The sequence below is a fragment of the Pelmatolapia mariae genome, linkage group LG13, assembly GCF_036321145.2.
Source record: "Pelmatolapia mariae isolate MD_Pm_ZW linkage group LG13, Pm_UMD_F_2, whole genome shotgun sequence".
Taxonomy (NCBI): domain Eukaryota; kingdom Metazoa; phylum Chordata; class Actinopteri; order Cichliformes; family Cichlidae; genus Pelmatolapia; species Pelmatolapia mariae.
Window position 1 is genome coordinate 4,326,660 of NC_086238.1, and position 20,633 is coordinate 4,347,292.

General features: G+C 40.3%; 1 protein-coding gene across 2 annotated transcripts in view; it reads right to left on the minus strand.

Annotated features, from left to right (window-relative positions):
• camkmt (calmodulin-lysine N-methyltransferase) overlaps positions 1 to 20,633 on the minus strand; it is a 112,263-nt gene that overhangs the window by 20,726 nt on the left and 70,904 nt on the right. For both annotated transcript variants that reach the window (XM_063491097.1, XM_063491096.1), the window contains 5 exons: positions 14,022 to 14,082; positions 12,664 to 12,715; positions 9,741 to 9,804; positions 5,941 to 6,007; positions 3,583 to 3,657 (listed from right to left, as the gene is read on the minus strand). In XM_063491097.1, the coding sequence (XP_063347167.1) occupies positions 3,583 to 3,657; positions 5,941 to 6,007; positions 9,741 to 9,804; positions 12,664 to 12,715; positions 14,022 to 14,082 (319 nt within the window). The remainder of the gene's footprint in view (positions 1 to 3,582; positions 3,658 to 5,940; positions 6,008 to 9,740; positions 9,805 to 12,663; positions 12,716 to 14,021; positions 14,083 to 20,633) is intronic.

Here is a 20,633-nt window from a genome sequence, read left to right on the forward strand (position 1 = left end):
GAGTTTTTGTATTGTTAGGTAATCCATAAATAAATAGCAGAGGAGTTCCTGTTTTTCACTATTTACTGTAGAAATTTATAGACATCTTCTCTGAATTAGCAAAAATACAATTTGTTTATTATATTTGTTTCTTAAAGTTAAACCCAAAGAGCTGTTCTGCTTGGTTTCTATATTTACTACTGCATTGATTGTTTATTGTTTCTTTAACAGAGAAAAACTGCAATGTATTGTTGAAACTGGACTTCTTTCATTATAAAGACACCTCTGGGATTAAAAGTCTTTACAGTGAAAAAAAAAAAGAGGGACACAGTTTATATTATATCATGTATCTTATGTTAGTTTCACTGGTGTGCTCTGCTAGAGACCATATTAGGCTGTATTGAATATGACTGACTATGTAAGAGGAGTGTGCCACTTCTGGTTTAGATGATAAAGTTTCTGAGTTCTAAGTGGTAACAGATTCATTAAGTGAAAGCATTTAAATAACATTTCTAAAGGCAAAATTTAGACAACACCCCCAGGATAATCAGGATTTCCAAATAAGTTTCTTCCCTTTTCCTCTCCTCTCATCTCTCCTGTCTTCTCAGCAGTGGTCCCCCTGATATCAGCAGGAGTCATAATTAATGCAGTGGAAGTTGCATTGTTGACCTTTTCGCAGGTGATCATCACAATGACGTTCCCGTTAATTGATCAGCCATCACTCTTCAGCCACCACCACTGCAATTATCACACAATCGCTCACTTGCATACACTTGAGAAAAGAGGACACTACACAAAAACATCTTGCAGCACATGCGCACACGTTTACAGACTCACAACTACAAGATAAATCTCTGCTGAGAGAAATAGCGAAAGGAACCTGTGATATCAAAACTTTACATGCAATTTACTCGGTTCTCACGTTGTACGCTTCAATCCGTCATACACACACGTGCGTATACACTAGTTCACTGTAAAATATCCTCTATTAGCGGACAGCTCTCTTTCTCTCTCTGGGTGTTATACCTGGCTATTACTCATAATGACTGTGACATTAAAATAATGATAACGCTGTTTGCTAATGCTGCACTTAGCGCACATGCACGTACTTGTGCAGACAGATACACACAGACTACGCACAAGATGAAGTAGGCAAAGTGATTTTGCTTCAACCAACAGAATGTCCATCTTTTTAGAGTATGTTTATATGTGAATGTGTGTAAGTCAATGTGCAGGAGTGGTGGACGGTAAATGCCATTTATCCACCTGCAAAGGTTTTATAACGCCAAAGGAAGTGCTGGTGTACTGTTCCACAAACAGGACAGTTTTCAGAGTTGTGTTGGAAACCATAAACGCTTTCAGGGCCACTGAAGAGGAAAATAAAACTGGAGCCTTAAAAAAACTTTAAGCCCTTTGTTACAGTTCTAAACTTGGACACTAGGGAGGCATGTCATTCAAAACACGCCATTATATTCAGACAGTGCCAAAATCTCAGAATAAATCTTGTGATGATCACGGGTTCACAGACATGGACGCATTCACACATATATAGAAGTAAAATGAGGACTACCTGAAAATACCGACAAAATCTATTTTATCTTTGTGTGGCTGAACAACATGAAAAAAGTTGGAAAAAGAAAAGAAAACAAGAAAAGGACATCTTCTTCATTCAAGTGCTCTTTTTAGGGATAAGCACACCAACCCTCTGCATGTACTCCTTCACGACATCCATGAATTTTCACTGTAATCCTGCTCTTTTCTTTCTGTCTGGAAGCTCTATCTTTATCATCCTCTAATATATCCACTATGCTTCGTCTGCACATGTCTAAACCATCTCAGTCTGGCCTTTCTAACTTTGTCTTTAAACTGCTCAACCTGAAGTCTCCTTACCTGATATACTTATTTCTAATCCTGTTCATCCTGGGCACTTCCAGTCAAAATATTAACACATTTGCCTCCTTTTGTTTTTTGTTAATGCTACTGTCTCCCAACCATACATCATAGCACATGCCATTATGTCACAAATCACACCTGACAATCATCCCCACCTGCTCTACCATGCCTGCACTCTCTCCGTGTTACACCGGTCTCTCTCTCTTATATTCACAGACATATTCTCTCTTGTTTCCATTTGCTTTCATTCCTCTTCTCTCCAGAGCGTACCTCCATCTCTCCTCTACCATCTCCTTACTCTCATTACAGATCACAATGTTGTCTACAAACATCATAGTCCATAACAAGAATAGGACATAATATATGGAATACAATATATACTGCACATTTTAGTTTACTTTTCTGGTGTGTGCTGTGCATTCTGCACTCTGGGTTTGCATTTCCCCTATCAGACAGAAGATGAAATGTCAAACAGATATGTAGTTACAGACAGTCTTCTGAATGTTCATAATCACAGGATAGTATCACCAATCCATGTCAGCAGTGCTCCACTCCTTCTAAAAAGCCTGCTTTATTTTCTTCTCTGGGGATCTTTTGGATTCTCTGAATTTTATTTAGGCCAAATTCTCTGTCACTTTTATAATCACGTTCCACACCAGATATCTGGTTGAAAGTTTTCTGGAACAACAAAGTTCAAAAGTCCTAAAGTTTCATCTTGAGGATTCATTTAACCACTAGAAGACGTTGGGTTGCCACTGCGACAGGTACAGCATACGTGTTATCTCCTGACAGATTCTACTTCATTGCCAACATACATTAAGTAGCGAAGTGTTTTAGTGGAAAGTTTCACAGCGACTCAAAGAAGCCTTGATACTCCAAATGACAGTTAGCTTTTTTTTTTAAAAATTCTTCTTGTGTATGTATGAATTGGTACACACAATTCTTTTCTACTCTGTTTGAGCACTCAGAGCACTGTCTTACTCATTCACCCATCCTCACACACATTAATTCAAACACTTGATTTTCTAGGCCACAATACTTTTAGCAAAAATTCACATATTCACACATACCAGTGGATGCATTGGAGGCAAATCGGGTTGAAATTTTTGACAACCTGAAAACAGAATCCTGTGGCCCAGTTTCCTCTAAGAACACCTGGATTACAGTATCCTACAGGGTTATTATGGAACCCCAGCTTGAAGCAGAAAAAAAAAGATGTAGTTCCCGATTTGTCTGAAGATCTACATTTCAGTGACCGATGGGCTAATTGTTATGTTTATGTTGCTCTATCTCTCCATTTCCATCTCCATTTCTGCTCCTCCCTCCATCCACCCTCAACTCTTTCTCTATCTTACCGATTCTCCTTCCTTGTCAAGATGCAATTATTTGCAATTTGCCTAAGTCATCCATTTGCTGGGACACCAAGCAGAAAACGAGGCAATTTGGTGTAAAATGGAGGCAGGCGGGTGTCTGAGCATATGCATGTATGTGTGAATGTGAGTGTGTGGACAAGGCAGGGGAAGGTCCAGGCGCTGGTGGGGGGCCATGTAAAGACTGTCACACAAAAGTGAAAATTAATGTCATGAACGCACACACAGATCGTGTATATGTACTGGCTGTGTGTGTGTGTGTGTGTGTGTGTGTGTGTGTGTGTGTGTGTGTGTGTGTGTGTGTGTGTGTGTGTGTGTGTGTGTGTGTGTGTGAACGTACCAGTCTGCACACATGATGAAATCAAAGTGACCCTCCAGTGCAGAAATATCCATCTCACAGTCCCACCTTACTACCCTGTAACGCACACATAAAAGAGGGACTAAAGTTGAGTATCTGAAGGGAAGGTGACAGAAGACAACCAGTACTGATAAAACACTACACCAAGCAAAAGCCTCTTTTTTTCCTTTTTCTTCCCTCACTGCTCCCTTTAGAGCTTCTTGCTCTCTGACAGGTCTCTTACTGACCCCCACTGTTTTTCTGCTTCAGAGGAGACCTGGAGAAAGCATCAGGAAGGGAAGACATGTCACCTGTGAGGTAAAGAGAGGTGGCTTCTGACATGACACTTGACATTTATACCATGTGAACACACACATGCACCCTTAAAGGCCACCTCTATAGAGGTTTCCAGTCAACATCCACACTCCTCTTTCTTGCTCAATAGATACGATGACTGACAAAGTGCAGTGACACCAAATGGTTTTCACCTTACACAATGTACGCTACTCAACCCTATTCACACTAGAAAAAAACACTATACATAAGAAGATACATACGGTAGGATGAGCTGTTGTTTGAAACGGGGAGAGCTTATATCCCCATGGCTCTATGCACTATGTAATAATTTAATGTATTCATCTGCAGGTTCTCCTCAAAAAGTAATAATCACAGTTCCAAACTAGAACAATAGTACCTTAAAGTGCCATACTATTGAGGGTTACTAATAAAAAGGTGTCAGCTTCTAACCTGGAATAAAATGTCAGTAATTTTTATCCACAATTCTTGTGACGTCTTTAGCTAAAATCACACCCTGTAGTCAGTGTTCTGGTGGTCAAGCCAGGAAGGTCATTCTGTTTCTTTGTGAACTTTGGTTTGTTGGGATTCAGGGATTGTGGCACCACAATCACCTGTCATTAATTATGTTTTCTTCTTGGTTTAGCTGGACTCATACATCTGCAAGGCATTAAGATAGATATTTCAGTCAGGGACAACACTGATAATTGCTTATCTAGTCCCAATTTGTATGTACTTTTTTAAATGAGTTTTTGGCATTAATGAGGAACCTTGTCCAGTACTTTACATATTAATGTTGCCATACACATTAAACATGTTCTCAAATCAAATTTCAAGTGTAATGCCCCCCACTCCAGCCACTTCTGATATTTTGAAGAATTTGCACTAAAACTTCTCTAGGCTCCAGCTCAGTTTCAAGGCAAAACCAGTAGATGATGCCATTGGTTGATAGTGCCAGATATTAACGTATATCTGTGTGTCTATGGCACTGATAGATTTTAAGATAAATATTACGTTTTTCATGTTTTAATAGAGTCAAATTCTTGTTGTTTATGTAGGTTGAGGGTTCTGTGGTCTCTGGTTTGCCAGGTTTCCATCCTCAGTCATCAGGCTGTGGTATCTGACTCTGCATTTCAATAATTACTTTCTCAATTACTGGCCACTGCTATGAGCCTAACTGCATTGATGTTTAAGTTTTTGTTGTCGGTTACCAGAGTTTGATATGCCATTTCTTTCATGCTCCAGTTTGCTTTTGAGATTGTATAAAGACTGTGCTGATACCGTGTACTGTTAGAGGAGCTCCGTTTTTCTCTCCATCTCTTCTTCCACACCATTTTCCCTTCCTCTTATTCACACTGTCAGGCAGATTGGGGGATTATTAATTAGGCATTATTAACACTCAGTAAACAAAACATTAGGCCCCGCTAGAAACACAATCTCGAATCACAGCAGGCGGTCCCAACACACGCACACACATATGCGTGGATGTGCGCACACCATCACACGACATGCCCCTCCCCATCCATCCCCTTGTACAATCGCATCGTGCCCTTCGCCCTCTCTTGCAGCGCAGAGATGACAGCAGGCATAATCTGAAAAGAAAACAATCAAAGTAATGTAGCCTAATTATACGTTTACTTTTTCACTCCATCTTCCACTCATGTAAATATGCGCAGAAACGCGAGACAGCGAAAGAGAGAGAAGAGGTAGGGGAGCAAAATCGTCAGTCAATGGAAAAAAGCCTTTTTAAGGCAGGGACAACAATTAACTACGTTTTAGCCCGTCCTTGCATATGAGGTGTGAGTCTGTGTGTGCGCGTGTGTGCAGTGGAAAGTTATCTCATTGGTTTCCGGATGAGAAACCCCTATCAAAGAGGGTCTTTTTCTTTGATGATCCCACAAGCGTGTGCATATACATATTTTGCACTTAAAGAAAGGGTATTACAGTATGTAACTGACCACTTCATATAAACATTTTTTAAGCGGCATATTTATTGAAGATAAAATTCTGAGATTCACACAATAAAATGGCATTAAAGTGCCAAGGCAAGTAAAAAAATGGTCTTACCTGGAAGATACATATGTTGAGCCAAACTTTCCAGCTTGCCTGTTTTTCTCAACCAGCCCTCGAACATCTGGCGTGCCATAGTCAAGGATTGATGAAGCATACAAGATTCAATCTCTGGACATACAATTCAATAAAAAAATTAAAGAAATAAAAGAAAGATGCTAAGAGTAGATCAGAGAGAAAGAAAAAAGTCAAAGGGTGTGTGCTAAATCACTGCAATTAGGACATAAATACATATTGAAACATGAGCAGAACTGAAATATTTGTATCCAAGAAATTAATTATTCAAGATAGTGTACAGTGCAGTTTTTCGATAGAAATTTCTGGTGTAAAAACATCTGTTGGATTTTGTTTAATACTATTATCAGAATATATATATATTTTTTTAGAAATAGAAGTTTCAAGTCACACCTCAATTCTATGTGTTTTGCTTCCAAGGAGCCAGACCTTCTTGTAGTTTTGCGGTGGTCTTGAGCAGTAGTTCTCCAGGCTTTCTGAAGGTCCTTTTTTTGTGTGTGACTTTGATTGTTAAGCCATTTTAACACTGACCTATGAATCATTCAAGCAAAAAAGGCACCTAACTCAAAGCATAAACCCATGTTGTGCCTACACATAACAGATAACTTAGCATAGAACCAACTTTAAGTTGTATCTTTAGGCTTGTCATTGGCTGGACAGCGTGGAAAAAATGCAGCAAAGAAGAGCTTTGAATGTCCTACAAGAGACCTGGAGAACTTTTCCTAAAGACCAAAGACATTAGAAAAGAGATTTTCTAAGAAAGTTGGAGGTGTGTTGAAGAATAAAAATTGTCATATCAAATACTGACTTTTAAGTTCATTAGAACTTTATAAACTTTTTAAATGCAAACGTGGGAGGTCTGTTAAAAATGCAAAATTCAAAGATTTAAACTACTGGTGACGATCCACTTAAAGATATTAAGGTTTTTGGAACAGTACAAAGCCAAAAGCCAAAGAGGTGCATCAGGAATGATAAATTGTAAGACCCTTTTTAGGTAAAACCACATATGGTAGGCATCTACATGGAGAAAGCTTCAGTGAGCAGAGATCATCTCCAGGGAAAGAGAGCCAGTCTAAGGAAGCAGATCACAACAGCCTCTAGCTGGATCAATGGGAAGGCTTTTAACCACAGATACAAAACTCACACTGTCCCTCTCATATGCATGCACACACACACGCACCAAGACACACAAAGGCTGGGTGATTGATGTCAAGTTGTCTATTAATACACTGGCTTGTGGAGTTGCAAAGCAATTCAATTAGGATTTCCTTGTCTTTAAAGCCTGCAAAGAGCTGAGACAAATCCAATCGACAAAGACAGAGAGCACCGAGCGAGGAAGAGAGAGAAAGACAGAGAGAGAGCAGGGATGGATGAGAAGCTGATGCACAGATTGATAGCTGGAGAGTCAATTCAAAATCAAAGACCCCTCCTGGACACAGATTCACAATAATATGTAGGTTAGCATGAACATAAAACACACATACTGGACACCTGTGCATGAGTGTGCTATGCATAGGGATGAAAGGGCGAAGAGCAGAGCAGCTTACTGTAATCTCATCACCAGCACACCACAAGAGGAGAGGTCAGCACACACACACGCCAGTTGAAAGCACACACACGCACGCACGCACACACACACAAAAAGGAAAAAGTTGAAGAGAGAGATTTGAGTATTATTGAACATTAAAGTGGAAGAATATTTGCTCCCATCACTAGAAGCAGACAAGCAGCAGCCAATGACATGCATCAATCATTCTTAATGGAACATTTCCATTGATTTTCAGCATGAGTATTCAAGGTCAGAGCAACAGAGGCTCTCCACTCTATAGTCGGTGTGTATTTGTGTATCTTTCTGCACTATAAATGAGGTCAACAACTTCTAAGAAAAAACGGAAAATCTATTCTCAAGATATATCTAAATGTCATCAGTTCACATTTCGTTCTTGCATATCTTCTCATCTATTTCACTGTATAAAACTGAACCCTATCACAATTCCTTATCGTTTTCTATTCTAACACTAGCGGCACAATAATGCCATGCGAGATAAACAGTAGCCATTAGCACAAGGCTAAGACCAACAGCTTCCTTTACAAGAGGAAATACCACACAGTGCCTGCGGTATGTGAATGGGCCAATTTGGCTGAGCCCAGAACAAATTATGTATTTTTCTCAACCCCCCTTTCTCTTTCAGTGTATGTTCGATCCATTCTCGGTATGATTTCACTTACAATTCTCTCTATGTGTTTGTTCTGTGAAACAAAGCTGCCGGTCAATGGTGCATTGTTTGTGTGCCCAAGTGTGTGTATGTGTGTGTGTGCGTGTGCTTTACAGGCTCCAAAATGTTATTGTTTGGTCTTATTGTGATCACTAAAGGAGCATTGTAGCTGGCTGGGACAGAGATATTGTAAGCAGAGCTAAATATGGCCATATCGGTCAATGGGGAAGAAATGTGTATTTATATTTCCTGCTTTTGTGAAACAACTGCAGCGAGTCAGAGCTTCTTTTTGTCTGTGTAGTTGCTTGGCGAATAAAGCAAGATCTGAGAGGATGGGAGAAAAATGACAGGAATGATGAAAGGAGATGGAAGAAAAGAGGCAAAACAAGGGGCTACAAAGGAGATTAGACAGGGAGAAGTGTAAATATAGAGTAGAAAAGAAGAGCAAGACGGTTTGCAAACTGACAGAGTTGATCAATAACCCACTCAGTGAACAAATGTTGCCAAAAAACTCACCTAAAGATTTGTCCTAAAAACTTAATTATAGGCCTAAATCTTAACCACGCACACACACACACACACACACACACACACATGCACACACAAAAAAAAACATTTTTAACAAACCTTGATTGTTCTTGCTTCTAAAATGCTCATCAAGCCCTAACCCTAGCCTTAGCATTAGATGAAGTCTTAAACAAATTCTGACAGGATGGCAATTACTGTGCTCTTAACTTGGTATTGTAGGCAGTTAGGATTGGTAGATGCCATTTTGAGCAGTAGTGCTGGGTATTTGTCACTGTGGGTGCCCCATCTGCTGCGTTTGCCTAAAGATAAAAGAGGTAGATGGCTATTCTTCCACACTGCAATCCAATCTTTGATTTCAAGGCTGGAACATGAAGGATACGACACGCTCTCTCGAAAAAGTCCCTTCGTAGCTATAGCAGTGCCAGTGAAAAAGTCTTGATCACACAGCATGGAAAAAATTAAAATACTAGAATATTTCATTAGCATTAATGATAGCTTAGATTGCAGCATGCTAATTAGAATGTTTTCAGCTTTTAATTGTCAGTAACAACTGGTGCAGTGGTTTAAGCAGAAACTTTGTGATTAGGATATCTGTATTTAATTGACTGCAGTTATGTAATTGGCGTATATATACACGTAGCTGCTAGTTTAGTAGGTGCACCAATCATTGTGGAAGCTGTTTTAGAATTGTTGACTATACTGCCTTAAACACAGAAGCATTTCTGTTTTGCTTACAGAATTTTTCAATCTGTGGATTTGTTTTTTTAATTACACAATTGTCAAATTGTCATAGAATTGATGTTTTAAATATATGAAAGTCTCCCATATCATGTAACCTACAGCATATCATGTAGATTTATCACATTACATCAATAAATGGGAATGGGAAGGGAAACTGTGTACTTAAAACCCCATCAGGAAAGACAAAAGAATTCACAGAAGTATGATTGCAGATAAATAAATATGAGGTAGAGGAACGAGGCCGAGATGAAGAGATAGACGTTAAGAGAAGGCGAGGGGAGGACGATGTAAGGATACTCTGAATGGACTTCTCATTCCCATCTGATAGCAGGACTTCCGTCACGTCAGCACAAATGGCAACCTGAGAAACAGAGAGATAGGGAAGAGACAGAGAAATGAAACAACATGGAACAAAAGAACAAAACCAAAAGCACTCTTAGATGTCGCAAACATCTGAACACACAGACACACAATAATGACATAACCATATCTACAAAGCTTCACTCTTGCAGCCCAGCCCTCCCCGCCCTTTCTCTCCATTGCTCCCTCTCCTCGCTGCCATTTCGCTCTCTATCTTCACCCCATTTTTATGTCTGCATTATTTTAATCATTCAATCAAATCAGTCAATACTTTTATCATTGTGGCTAGTGGTGGGGGCTGCTATCTTGCTATCACTCTGTTCAGTAATTGCATTGTGACAGGGGATGATGGCAAGCGCAGAGCCTTTTCATTTGACGCTGGGTGTTTATCAGGCCGAGCCATCACTCCGTTTGCCGCTGTCACTCTGCACTCGGCTCGCCAGGCCTGCCTGATGCCCTTCATATAACTTTGCAGTGTAGACTGCGAGAGGCGAAGAGAAAAGAGATGGAGGGAGACGAGAGAATGAAAAGAAAGCTTTTGCGCTGCGCTGCGTCGCGTCGCATGTCTCTGCGTGAGGGAGATATAGATAGAGAGGTGTGTGCTTTACTATAACCTCATCTTTCACATTCTCTTTTCATTGCAGATGCTTTTTTATATCGGTGGGTGTATGTCAGGCTGTCTATTTCTGTTAAGGAGTGTGTATGTGCATATACACACAGGTGAGTGTAAGTGCAAGTAGTTATTGTGGTGGTATGCATATAAATCCTAAGATTGAAATGGCAAAAAGAAGCTGTATGATGTAGTAGACCAAAGATTTTCTGAAACAGAACACACGACACATGTTGACCCTGAAGGTTGTGTGAGAGGGTCACAGCGTGCTGTGTGTCCCACCATCTGCTCAGACAGAGGATGGCACCTCCAGGCTCAACTAGTGCATCGAGCTGAAAGACAGAACCCAACCTGACAGTCCGTGAGCAGCATCCTGCCACCCGCTGTCACCACCGTACCACAGATGAACGGTATGTACTGCTTTTGGAGGAATATATTCTGCCATCCAGTGTGCTGAACATGTGAAGTGAAGGTATCCTGTAGCATAATAACAAGGATCTTCATCTAAACAAAGGCTGTTACCCAGCAATTAACCTGACATCCAGTCAAAAATCTAGCACATTTTAACAGTAAAAAAATGAGTTTACTTTGTTTTCTGTACTAAGTGAAGCGCATCTAATTAGTAAAATACAGTATTCATACATTTTATTCATAAACCAAATACGTAAACCTGTGCAATGAAAGCACAACCTAATGCAGAGTCTAGGATTATAAGATGTACGTTTCTCCTGTTATATATGTAAACATATTGTTGCTTTTGGCATTTTTGGCATTTTAATCTAGAGCACAAATAATTATACAGAAAGTAAACTGAAGAACAAAGGAGGGGGAAAAAAATCAGTGCTCACATGGACAACATGTGGTGAATGTGGTGTCAGTGACGGATGAAAGAGGGAAGAGGAGAAGGAGAGGTGTGAAGGAAGGATTCCATCTCAAGCCACCAATGTCAAAACATGGTGTATTGACTGCCAAGAGATAAAACCCAGCTTTCAAACACACACACACACACACACACACACACACACATGTCTGGTTTGCTATCCTCGTGGGGACATCCCATTGACATAATGCTTTCCCTAGCCCCTTACCCTAACCCTAACCATTAAAAATAAATGCCTAACCCTAACCCTTACCCTAAACCTAACCATAACCTAATTGTAACCCTGACAGTAAAACCGCATTTTGAGTGTGAAAATTGCTTTCAACCCCGAGGGGACCTGGATTTTGGTCCCCACGGTGCAGAAAGTCCCCACCAGGATAGTAAAAGTCAGATTTTGGTCCCCACCAGGATAGTACGAACCCGTACACACACACACACACACACACACACACACACAGAATGGCATCTAACAGATCAATGGGACGCTGACGCCTGCTATGTGGAGAAGCCCCTAAGGCCCTGGCTAATAAACCCTATGGCTGACAGACTGCAGCACACCTGCAGTGTGTGTGTGTGTGTGTGTGTGTGTGTGTGTGTGTGTGTGTGTGTGTGTGTGTGTGTGTGTGTGTGTGTGTGTTTTTGTAAATACCTGAGTTGCAGTCGGAATGAATATTTGTGCTGACATGCAAAATGAAATTGTATATATCATGCTGAAATTATCCAGTTATCATAATGTTTTCACAACGTTCACATCGTCTTTGTCAAATTCATAAAATTCACAAGTCTCCATGTAACATAAACTATGTTAGATGAGCTACATAAATGCATTTTCAGTTACAGTGGGTTTATTTTTTTAATAAATATGTAAGATTTGGAATTTCTTTTTTTAGGGTGCTGGGCAAACTGCATCAGTCTAGCATGTTTTCGACTGTGGGAGAAACCCTGAACGAGCACAGGAAGGACATGCAAACTTCGCATGAAATGCAAAATACCTCTATAGTCTGGTACTGAATAAAATTTTGAATGAAATTTATAAATTTTTCTAACTGCTGAGGCCTCCTAAATGACAGTGTGGACACACTGTGGAGATGTTGGGCGCTAAACAAAAGCAGAAGCTGTTTTATTAACTCTGAAGAGTAGTGCTTAACTTAATTAACATCATCTAAGTAGAGCGTTTGTATGCATATACCTGTAAAGGTACACACAGATATACAAACACAGACAGATGCCCACAAGCAGTAAATGATAGTGTCTGAATAGGTATGGATACTCCGTGCACATGCTGTGTGTGTATTGATCGGTGAGGGTTGGTTTCATTAGGCAAGCCAAGCTATTTCTCTCACAGAAACATCCGTGTGTATCTCACTTACCATGAGCCCACCAAGGCAAGTCATACCTCCTCCTAACTCACACACTGCACCCCTGAGAGACAGATGAAAAAAGAGAGAGACGAGTTGGAGTGAGATTCACTTTGCTGAGCCAAACCAGCAGTTTAGTACTAAAACACACACTTGAGTTCATACTGTACAGTAGATGCACACAGATGTAGATACACACTCGCGCACACACGCATACTATCATACAAACACTAGAACACACACACACGAGAAACACAGCAGGGTAAGAAATATCAATTCAACCATCAACCTGAAAGCTGAATATTGAACACTGAGAAGCACAAGCTCAATCAGCGGGAAATCTGAGGAATACACACACACATCCACACCAGAGTCCTGTAGCTTGGATGCTCATTCAACCCCTCTTTCCATCCTCTTCCTCCTTTCATCTCCCTTCCCCTCCATCTCAACCACTGTCCTCTTTCATCCCTCCCTGCCTCCCTCCCTCGCTTGCTGACCTTCACTTCGCTGCTCTGATCAATACCCCTCTCTTCCTTGCCTCCCGCCTCTTGAATGTTAAAACAGGAAATCAAAGGGTGACGTTCCACCTTGAGTGGAAATCAAAAGTGCCTGGGTGCTTTTCAGCCCAGTGCCACAGGGCAGGCCGATGCTCAGCAGACAAGAGCAGGGGAAAGAGCAGCACAGAACAACAGAGTGGCGCAGAAAGGTCCAAGCATTTACTGCAGGTGTAAGTCTGATTTACATTTGAGTGAATTTCAGAAAGCCCGTGTTTCAGACTGATTTTCTGCCAATTAAATTTATGAACTTTTAAAACTCTGCACTGTTAAAAGGTCAATTAAAATATTACTTAAATCTCAAAGTAGAACAACAGAAATATTCTGGTGTATTAAATGTGTTACCCTTCCCACTTCTACTTTACTTTCCTCCACCTTCCTGGGAGTGATTTGTAATTTCAATTTTCTCCTTAATTTTACTGAAGAGTAGACACATTTTAAAGTCAGATTTCTATTATTTCTCTATTGTAGTTTAACAATCTGTCAGTGCAAAAAAGAAAGTATTGCTTTCCAAAATGTTTCAGAGAAAGAATGATGGTGTTCTTTTTGTTTTATTATCATAAAACAGCTTCCTGTCATAAGTGGGGTACTCATGTGGAAAAATATGGTTGAATGTAGGGAGTTATATATGCTGCAGAAGAGCTTTCTGAATACCTCATTTCTTTACAATAAAATAAAAATTAACATTTAAGTTGTAAATATTTTACTGATGTCATACTACAGAACTTATAACTACTGTTAGCTTTTGTGCATTTGGTGAAACAGGTGAGTTGTTTGTCGATGACGTGAGTAGTTCTAAAGAGAGAAAAAACTCACTTGAACATGTGACGTTTCTGCAGACAGTAATGCGCCATCACCTCTTCAGATGGCCACACACCTATATCAGAGAGAGACCAAGACAGAGCATGTTATTTACAACGCCTGACTGGTGTTACATGTTACACACGTCTATCTTGCATATCTACAGTGACAAAATGCTTTGATATCTTTACCAAACATTAAAAGAAATTAATATTGATACATAAAACCCAAAAAAACAATGAGTGTTCAGTGAAAAATAATTGGATGCATTGTTTTTTTTCTCCAGTCTCTGTTCATTTGCTTCTCTTGTGCTTTCCACCTTGCCTGTGATCCAAGGCTTCTCTGTCTGTTTGTCTGTCTCCACGTCTGTCCTATCCTAAATCCTTGCCACACACTCTCTCGAATTGGGCACTGTGTATGCAAGTGTGTGTGCCTGAATGTGCGCGCATGTGTATGTGACAGGGGGTCCGTTGGGTGATAATCACAGCGAGCAGGCCTGTCTGGCTTATCACCTACTGTCAGCCCTTCTTCTTCTGCCGTGCATGTAACGCACACTAAAACGTGCACACTTGCATGCTCTGTACCGTTTCCCCTCTCTCTCAGCATACACATATATACCCGGTGACAAATACACACATCTTGGCAGTAGAAGAAGTAAACATTCATTTGAATAAAACTTCAGCTTTTTGCTTCTGGCTTTGAACAAGAAGGTTCGCCTTGGTGCTGTCTGTGTGCATTTGTGGGCACATGTGAATTTGTGTGTATGAGCGTGTGCTTGTGTGTTTGCGTGCGCAGGTTTGTATGAGGGAGTTGTTTAAAATAGAGAATGCAGAGATAGAAAATGAGCGAGGTAACGAGAGAAAACTGGGGAGGGGAGGGACGGAGGAGGAGGAGAGAGAAAAGGTGGTAGTCGATATAATAAGCGGCTTACAGGCGGTCTCTGTTCACCTCATGGGGTAGACATCACTGCTCTCTCGCTCTCCCTCTCTATGGCTACCTCTCTCACCCGCTCTCGCACAAACTCTCTCTCTTTCCTCTCGCTCCAGTCTGCCAAGATTAGCTCAAGCAAGCAGGATTTAATAATGCCTATTGATAAAATGTCCAAATATTCCTTTCCCCCATTAAAAAAAGAAAAAAAAAAACACGCTTTCTACATCTCTCTTTCTCACACACACACACACACACTAACACACACAAACACACACATAAAAATACAATGACAGCCAGAGTAGCTACGCTTCTAGAAAGTGTCAAGACATTCAAGGCTGAAACACGGTGACATTTTAAATTTCATCTGTTACTCCCCTTTACTCAGGAGCTTGCCACACAGTATGGAAAACTTTATGCTGTCAGGCAACACGCTGGTCAGTGGCACAAAGGTAGAGCAATGTTGGAGCTCGTCATGCAAGTAACTGTTATGCGACATTTTCTTATTATTAATCTAGTTTTACTCTTAAAAGTTAAAATCACGCATTGTGTTAGCCATCATTAATTTAGATAACAAATAATTTACTCAAGAAGCTGAGTAGGTTTACTCAAACAGCAGTGAAAAAAAATGTATGATAAAATTTTCAGTTCAGTTCTATTTTACTTATATCGCATCAAATCACAACAACAGTCACCTCAAGGGTCTATATAGGCTTTGCAACAATCAGACAATCCCTTGTGAGCGAGAACGTGGTGACAGTGGGAAGAAAAAACTCCCTTTAACAGGAAGAAACCTCCAGAATAACCAGGATCAAGAAAGGGCAATCATCTGTTGTGACCGGTGGGAGGAAGACAGGGCAAAAGACACTGTGGAAGAGAGTCAGAGATTAATAATAACTAATGCAGAGTGGTGTTGATAAAAGGTGCGTGAAGAGTGCTTTATGGGAAGACCCCAGCAGCCTGAGCCTATTGCAGCATAACTAAGGAAGGATTCAGAGTCAGCTGATCCAGCCCCAATTATATGCTTTATCAAAAAGCAGAGTTTTAAGACTAATCTTAAAAGCAGAGAGGGTGTCTATCTCCTGAATCCAAACTGGGAGCCGGTTTCACAGCTCACAGTTTTTCATACGATAAACAATTTTGTACCATATTGTGAGTGTTTTCAGCATGAGGACATTGTATGTGACATAAACTGCAGCTCCAGGGTGTGGCAATAAAGAAAAGGGTCAGCTAGAGCAACGGTGAAGCTCATTGTGGGTTTATCTTTGCAAGGAATTTGGTTAAAATAACACACTGTAAAATATATATACACATTATACTGGATATTGTCTGTCTTCAGAAGCATCGCAGTTCTTCCTTCAACTTTGATCCTTTTCTTTCTGATTGTATGCTCACATTATATTTAATAGCATGAGAACCCAGACCTTTGCCCCGTCAAATAACAGTTTAGCCCCTTCCCTCTATGTCAACAGATGACACTTGACATAAAGGGTCAACCAGAACATCTTGGGCAGATGAACAGTAGAGGGTGGTAATGTAACATTAAAGTGGGTATGTGCTACTAAAAGCAGAAGTAAAAATTAGGCTCTTCACACTTTCATCAGCTGCTGGCTTCTGATCATGTACACAAATCATGACAAATCTTTCCACCGTAAAAGACTATGTGTCACTTTGCTATATAGAAAATAACACCAGTTAACAGAGTATCTAAGAGTTCAGTTCAATCACAATAATGTAAAATCCCCACTTTCATCACTTTTACTGAGCCAGTCCTCTAACTGTTGCCCACACTCCCTCACACAACAAAGTCTATTCATACAAGGTTATGTGCATATGTACCGCAAAAGTGCCCACACATGTTTGTGAGAGTAAGACACCACTGGGTAATACAGCTTTGTAAAGCAATATGTGACTCTGATGGTTAATCCCCAACTCCAATAACATTAATAGCCCAAGGTGATAAGAACTGTGTGTGCTTGCATGTGTGATAAGTATGTGGCATCTGTTTTTGTGTGTGTGCCTCCTAGGTCGAGGTGCACTGTAGGAAATGAAGGGATCAGGAGCAGAGAACAGATTACTCTTCCTACTCGGGATAATGAAATTATTTCCCACCTTCAATTACTAGATGAAGTAAGAAAGCAGTCCAGGTGTGTGTGTGTGTGTGTGTGTGTGTGTGTGTGTGTGTGTGTGTGTGTGTGTGTGTGTGTGTGTGTGTGTGTCTAACATATTTATCAGTCCCAGGAACTAAACCTTGTCACTACTATTATCCTGCAAACCATATGTGTGGCTACGGGACTGTGTGTTTGGCACGATCATTGTTAACTCTGTAACATGTCATGTGGTTACTCAGGTTAATATAAAGCATTTTTCTCATCTAAAAAAAGCATATTAAAGACACATAACTCATTGGATGACCCAGCACTGTGTCTATACATAACAGACAAAGACAATTCTTAATTCAGTTGGATCTTTAAGCTCTATGTTAATAGTAGTTGGTTTTTATGAGAGGCAAATGGAACAGAAATGTTCCCATTTAGTTGAATGTATGAAAAATGCCACTGTAACATAGTTTGACAGGCATAAATGAGCATTTCTGCACCAATAAGGTGATTGCCAAAGAGTTATTAGCTGAGAACTTCTCAGCTATCTCAGCTTGGTGCACAGCATGTCCTTACAAAAAAAAAAACTAAGGAAACTGAACAAAGGAGGACAAAAGCAGAAACTATCTATAGCAGATGAACAATATTTGAAAGTTAGGTCTCTGAAATTAGAAAAAAATCCAGCAAAGCAAAACTTGAGAAATGTTTCTAAGCCTTCAGTTGATCTACTGTTCACCAGAGTAAGGGAGGCCGTCAATTAGCTTAAGGAATTCTTAAGGAATGAAATGAGAACTAGGTTGGAAAACAGTGGGAACATGTTGTGTGGAGTGATGAATCCAAGTATGAAATCTTTGGTTCAAATCATGTTCCAAATGTATGGCGGATGTTGGGAGAGCGGTACAACCAGTGTCTACAGCCATGTACAAAACACAGTGGAGGCTTTGTCATGGTTTGGGGCTTTCTGGCAATTCAGCCAGTGGTGTTGGGGATCTTGTCAATATTAGTGGAACTATGAATACAGGAAAGTACATTTAGATTTCGATCCATCATGCAACCCCATCTGGAAAGTATCTGATTGACAATAGCTTCATTTTTCAGCATGGCAGCGATCACAAACACTCTGCCGGTGCAGTAAAAACATACAATGCAACACTATCAGTCATGATTTAGCCTCCCAGAGCCTAGACCTCAACATTATTGATATCTTGATATAAAACAGAACAAAAGGAAGCCAACATCCAAAAGAAGAGCTTTAAATGTCATTCAAGAAGCACAGAGCAGTATTCCTGGTGACTTCTTAAAGAAATCACAAGAAATTTTGGCAGCTGTTTTGAAGAATATGGGTTATTATAACAAAAATTGCCTTTCAAGCTCATTAGAACCGCAAGAACTCTATATACTGTATTTCCATATATTTTTGAACATGTTTCAATAGATTATTGGAACAATTTCCTATTTTCCTAGAAAAATAGAAATGGGGGTTCATGACTTTTGCACAGTCCTGCATCCCAGAACACAGCAGTTTGTTTAAGATTAAATTTATAATGTAATTATATATCCACCAAATGTACACCACCAAAGCCAGAAATACATATTTTCAATGAAGAAAACATAACATGCAAAAATGCGTTGGATAAAAACATTTTTGTAGTTTTTAACTTTTCTTAAAACGTTGGCCAAAGACATGCTTGATTGCAAACATAACCCTATGGACCCTTTATAAAATAAGATATTCACCATGTTAATATTCCATGAGGTGAAGGTCCTGCTGAAATGTTAGTTTCTACAATGCACTGAATCTAATGTATATCAGCACTGTCTTCATTTGTTTTCATTCTGGTGACCACTAACTGACCCCAGTTACTACACAACTTACGGCAGCGCTAATCTGACTTCAGTCAGTAATCACACGCACAGGGATAGAATTATCCATCTATCCTGCTGTTTTCTTGGTGCTGCCTTTCCAGGTGGCAGCAGTCTAGGAAAGGTAACCTGGTAACCCAGGTATCCTTTCCCTGCCTATGTCCTCTGCATCTTCTTGAGGTATTTTGAGGCCAGGAAACTTAGCTAAAGGGTTATTTCAAGTATCTCAAAGGGGATCCAGGTATTATCATACTATCTAACTAAGCCAAGATAAGCTAACAGTACTTGAGACGAGGCTTTTACTCTGTTCTCAATACCAAGAATTAATTAAACACAGCCTGAACACTTTCATTTGAAAGATAACAAGATCTGCTTAAGTTAGCTGGTGCTGAAAACAATCTAGACTGGTGCTTTTCAGACTGTGTAAACATTCACTCAATTTCATTCATTCAAGTCAAGCTCTTTGCAGTTAGTTGGGTTTTCAGTCATCTCTTCTTTTAGCATGATAAAGGTCAGTTTATCATGGGGGGGGGGGGGGGGGGGGCTGTATGTTTGTCTTTGCAACACTGGAGTGTGATGAGTTATGAGGGACTGGTAAACAGTTTTCCTTAACAAGCAGAAATTTAGCTCGCTTTCCTTTCACTCGAGGAAATAAAATGTTTGTTTTCACATTTCTTTCATCTGCCTCTGCCGGGTTTCCTGCTGAGGACAGAATACTCCTGTATAGGACTATCAAGAGGATAGCATGAGTAAAAGATGAAATAAAGGGAAAACAGGAGGATGCATAAGAAGAAGATGATGAATGGAGTTGAGAGGGATGTGTTGGGAAAATGAGGAGTGTAAAAGAGCAGTGACATGAACTGGGTGGGAAGAAATATGAAGAAGTGATGGGTATGGGGTTAGAAAGTCAGGTCATAAAGCATCTGTTGAGTAATGAGAGAACGCGACATAAGTAAGAAAATGAAGAAGTGATGAAGAGGCAGAAAAGTGCAACACAGAGAAAGAGAGGTATGGGAATGAGAAAGGGCATAGGAGGGAGACAGGTAAGAAAGAGAGGAATGGATGATGAAAAAAATAGACTCCGGGCAGGGGGTGGTGGAGGTGTCAAGATGGGGGTTAAGTGGGCCATGATTTTGCTTTGTGCACGCACACACTACTACATACTGATACACACACCTCTCTGTTACTCTCTTATACACACAAGCAGACACACACACACACACACACTGTCTTTCTCTCCCCTCAGGCCTAGTATGTCTTCAGACTCTGTGGCTCTCTGGTGGTGATCTGTCTCCACATTAAGCGAAGCCTCAGATAATTCCTAAGCCTCCTCCATGGCCGATCCAATAAGGGATAAGGCTCTCGGCTGGCCATGATCAACTGACAATCTGTCCTCTCACATGGCCACTTTAGTGAAGGCCAGGATTACCCCAGCCAGCATAGGCAGGGTAAACACAGTTCATAAGACCACATAGCTGTGTGCATGTATGCTCTCTGTCCGTTTGTGTGGGTGAAAGAGAGAATCAGAGAGAGGGTGAAAGTAAAATGGTTAAAAAAGCCAGAAACAGACCAACAAAGATTCTTCACAACAATGCAAGCATTTGTGAGTATGGGTGCTTCTGTCTGTGCATGGCATCACCCTGAGGCACAGGTGCAATTGTACAATTCTAGTTATATATGCCAATCCATATCCTAGTAACGAAAAGAAAACTGCAATCAGTTTAAAACATTATAAAGA